This window comes from Sycon ciliatum, chromosome 4 (assembly GCF_964019385.1).
Source record: "Sycon ciliatum chromosome 4, ocSycCili1.1, whole genome shotgun sequence".
In the NCBI taxonomy this organism is placed as follows: domain Eukaryota; kingdom Metazoa; phylum Porifera; class Calcarea; order Leucosolenida; family Sycettidae; genus Sycon; species Sycon ciliatum.
The window spans coordinates 16,566,476-16,570,906 of record NC_088646.1 but is presented as its reverse complement, the minus strand read 5'-3'; the positions used below and the strand labels follow the sequence as shown (position 1 = coordinate 16,570,906).

The 4,431-nt window shown below is 53.1% G+C and overlaps 1 protein-coding gene across 1 annotated transcript; it reads left to right on the top strand.

The window, feature by feature from the left end:
- On the top strand, nucleotides 1-4,191 carry LOC135813428 (uncharacterized). The gene has a single exon (XM_065326524.1). The coding sequence runs from the start codon at nucleotides 1-3 to the stop codon at nucleotides 4,189-4,191; it is 4,191 nt and encodes a 1,396-aa protein (XP_065182596.1).
- Nucleotides 4,192-4,431: the final 240 nt, after the last annotated feature.

Sequence of the window (4,431 nt, the reverse complement as noted above, 5' to 3'; positions counted from 1 at the left end):
ATGTCCAGGCGTATCGAGGCGTTTGTGAAACCCTATCGTGGTAGTGGCGATGATTTCGAGGCCTTCTGGTCTAAGTTTTTAGTATTAGCGAACCTCCAGCAGTGGAGTTCGAGCACAGACAAGATGAACAATTTACCGTTGTTTCTGGAGAACGAGGCCTACCTGGTGTGGGACGAGCTTTCGTCAACCGACAAAGCTGACCCGGATGCGGTGAAAGCAACTTTGAAAAGTGCATTCAGTACGACGCCTGCTGCGTCTTTCCAGAAATTTCGTGCCCGCACGTTGCGGACCGATGAGAGCGTCGAGGGGTACGCTGCAGACTTGAAGAAACTGCTAGTTGGTGCTGGCCAGAAAGTCGCGAGTGACGGCAAAGACCGTGTAGTCATCGAGCAGTTCGTTGCTGGTTTGCCCTGGGAGTTTCAACGCCAGTTGCGAATAAATTGTTCCATGGAGTCTGTATCTGACTGTATTGAGTATGTCCGTCGCTTGCGGAGCGCGGAGGGTACATCTCGTCCGAAAGAGCCGGTTGGCGCTGCGGCTGCTAGCTCCCAACGCAGCCGGAATGTTTTATGTTTTCGTTGTAATCAGGCTGGACATATTTCCCGCAATTGTCCCGCAAACCGGAGTTCTGGCAGCAGCAGAAGTCATGGCAATGGTGGTGGGCGGCCAGCTTTGACCTGTTTCTTCTGCGATGAGACAGGTCACGTGAAGCCAAACTGTCCGGAGTACAAGAAGTGGCGCCAGTCCCGCCAGCAGTCTGACACGTCCTGGCGTGCAAAGGAGTCTGAAGTGCAGGCCGCAGCACCTGAGCGCACGCCTGATCCATGCCTCTGTGTGCCTGATGCGAATGCATGCTCTTTGCCGCGTCTCCATGTGGATATTGCTGTGGGAGAACAGTCTGCTCGCCCTAAGGCAGTCGTGGACACCGGCGCCAGCCGCAACCTGGTGAGCCGGCAGCTGGTGGAGGCCCTGAATGTGGATGTTCGTCCGTCCGAACTGGCAATTTCGGCTATTGACGGCAACAGTGTGCCTATCCAGGGTGAAGTTTCGCTACAGGTGTCCAGACTCGATGATGCTGTTTATCTGCCATGCACTACGAGTCGGTTTCTCGTCGTCCCTGATTTGCATGCCGTTGGCTCAGATCTGGTCATTGGCCTGGAACTGATTTCCGCACTGGGCGGTGTTGACGTCCAGTATGATCATGGCGTGCTCACTGGTGTGACGTTTGGCACGAAACCGCAGACCATTGACCCAGTTGCAGCTCCACCCGAGAGGTCGACCCATGACCATCCATATGGGCATGTGACAGTTACCAGAGATGACGAGGGTAATGTCACCCTAGCAACGGATGATGGCCAAGTGTGCTGGGACGCTGCTCGTAAGAGATGGGAGCTGACCTGGAAATGGCAAAGTGGGAGCGAGCCTCAGTCGCCCGTTGGCTGTGGCATAGGCGAGTACTCTCGCTCGAAACTGACTGATGAGCAGGAGACCCTGTTCCAGCAGGAGGTCCGGACTTGGATTGACAACGGCTGGCTGCAGCCGTATGATGTGGACCAACATGGCCAGCCCAAGTGTGTGCTGCCTTTCCTTGCTCAAGTCCAGGAGCACAAGTCGTCCACTCCAGTTCGCCCTTGCTTGGACTATCGCAGGCTGAATGCCTGCATCATCTCACATCCTGGCTCAGAAGCACCTGCCTGTGGTGAGAAATTACGGAAGTGGCGGCAGGCTGGACCTGCATCTGAGTACGTTCTCCTGGACATTCGCAAGGCCTACTTACAGGTCCATGTCGCACCATCATTGCTGCCATACCAGGTTGTCCTCGTCGACGGCCAGCGTTACGTGATGGAACGGATGGCGTTCGGTCTATCCATTGCCCCCAAGTTCCTAGACATCATAGTGAAGTGGGTCTTGCGTGACGTGGTCGATGCCGACAACTACGTGGATGATATCCACGTGCCGCGTGACCGTGCTGCCGAAGTGTCCTCTCAGCTTGCTGCGTTTGGTTTTGAGACCAAGCCTGCAGAGCCATTGCCTGATGCCCGTGTTCTGGGCTTGCAGCTCCATTCTAGCGCCACGGGTGAAGTCTTGTGGACCCGTCGTCAGGGTGTTGATCTGTCTGTTCCACCCACGACTACGAAGCGGGAACTCTTCAGTTGGTGCGGTCGGGCGCTCAGCCATTATCCCGTCTGCTGTTGGCTTCGTCCGGCCTGCAGCTTCTTGAAGCGCCTCGTGTCTGGCCAGTCCGCATGGGATAAGCCTGTCTCTCCTGAAGTACAGCGGTTCCTCCAGGAACTGTCCGATCGCTGTGTGCGAGAGGATCCTGCTCATGGTACGTGGCATTCTTCCTCTACTGGTTCTGGTTTTGTTGTTCATTGCGATGCCTCTGATGTTGCTATTGGTGTTGTTTTGGAGTGTGATGGTTCTGTCCTGGAAGATCGTTCTTGGCTCCGGCAAAAGGACGACCGGCGTCATATCAATCTTGCTGAGTTGAATGCTGCCTTGAAAGGCCTCGAGCTGGCTATTGATTGGAATGTCTCTTCTGTTGTGCTCAAGACAGACTCTAAGACTGTCTTTGGTTGGCTCCAGGCTGTGTTGCGCAATACTGAACGGGTGCGAGTTAGTGGTTTGCAACATGTCTTGGTTCAACGTCGTCTGCAGATCTTTACAGATTTGATTGAGGCATCCGGTATTTCGGTCACAGTGGAATGGGTGCCAAGTTCTGAGAATCATGCTGATGTACTGACTCGTGTTCCGCAGCCGTGGGTTGCTCATGCTAAGAAGTTGTGTTCTTCTGCTGATGTCGCTGCTTCTGCCCCCTCTTCTACACTTTCACATCCATTGGAGTTTGACGTGTTGAAGTCTGGTCAAGCTACTGATGATGCTATCCAGAGCGTTATTCGCGATTTGTCTCGTGACGTCTCTGTTTCTGATCCGTCGTTCTGCAAGTTTCGTAAGCAGTTGTGTGTTATTGATGGTCTATTGTGTCGCACTTGGCGTGACCCCGTCGACGGTGAGGTACTGGTTCCTGTTGCACCGCAATCCACCGTTCCCGCTTTGATTACTGCTGCTCATGCCAATACAGGTCATGGCAATTGGGAAACTATGTGGCGTTCTCTGTGTCAGTCTTGTTTCTTTCCAGGTATGTCTTCGCTATGCCAGGCCTATGTGCGTAATTGTCAGGCCTGCCAGGCTGCCAATCCCCGCAGTGGTCCACCAGCTCCTGCTGTTCAGAATGACGTTCCTGTCAAGCCGTGGGACATTGTCCAGATCGATACACTGGAGCTCGGTGTCAACCAGACCGGTCAGTACCATTGTGTGTTAGTGGTTGTCGATATGTTTTCCCGTTGGGTCGAGGTGGTACCCTTGCGGCGTCATGATGGTCGCTCTGTTGCAGAGGAATTTCTGCGTCTCTGTTTGAAGTTTGGTCCGCCGCGTGTGGTGCGTTGCGACAATGGTCATGAGTTCCGCAATGCTATTGTGTCTTCTTTGTTGGATGTGTTTGGTGTTTGCGTTCGTACTGGTGCGGTCCGTCACCCTCAGTCACAGGGTGGCGCCGAGAGATTCAATCGTACTATTCTCACTCTTATTCGCAAGGTGTTGGATACTGCTGCCGATTGGCTAGCCGAGCTAGAGATTCTCCTCTTCTTCTACCGTACTCGTCCGCATAGTGAATTGAAGATTTCTCCCATGCGTGCTATGTTTGGCTGGGAGCCTCGTGCTCTATTTGTGGACGGTATACCATCTACTCTTTCGTCCTCTCTTTGGGTTGATGGTGTGTGTGATAAGGCTGCTCGGGTTCACGACTATTTGACGGCGGTTGTTGCAGAGCACGCCCCTGCGCCTGTTGTTGAGTCGCCTTCTTGTCCGTATGTTGTTGGTGATCGTGTTCTATTGCGTAACCCTGATCGTCGCCAGAAACGTCAGCCCCCGTTCGATTCTGGTTGGTCAGTTAAACATGTTATTGGTCCTGCCAGTGTTGTGATTTGCCGTGTGCATCCTGAGTCAGGTCGTCGTCAGGAAAAGGTGGTCAATGTCGAGCTCTTGAAGCGTGATGTTGGTTTGGTTGTTCCTGATGTGCCGTGTGTTCCTCTAGTGCCCCCGCCTGATGTTGGCGATGTTCGCGTTGATGGTCCTCGTGATGATGGTGATGATGATGGTTGGGTTTGCTTGGACATTTCCCCCCCCATCTGATCATCTGGTTGGTGGTCATTCATTACGTCCCCGTGGTTCTCTGCAGCCCCCTGCTCGCTATCGCTAGGCATCTGTCTTCCCTGCTGTATGTCATTACATGTATGCCCCATCCAATGTTATCAGGTGGAGGGGTGAAAGGGAACTATGGTGTTCGAATACTTATGATAACATTGTGTATGCATTTACAATTATTATTCACGATTTGCTGGAGTTACTTACGTGGTTTGTTATATTCTTGCT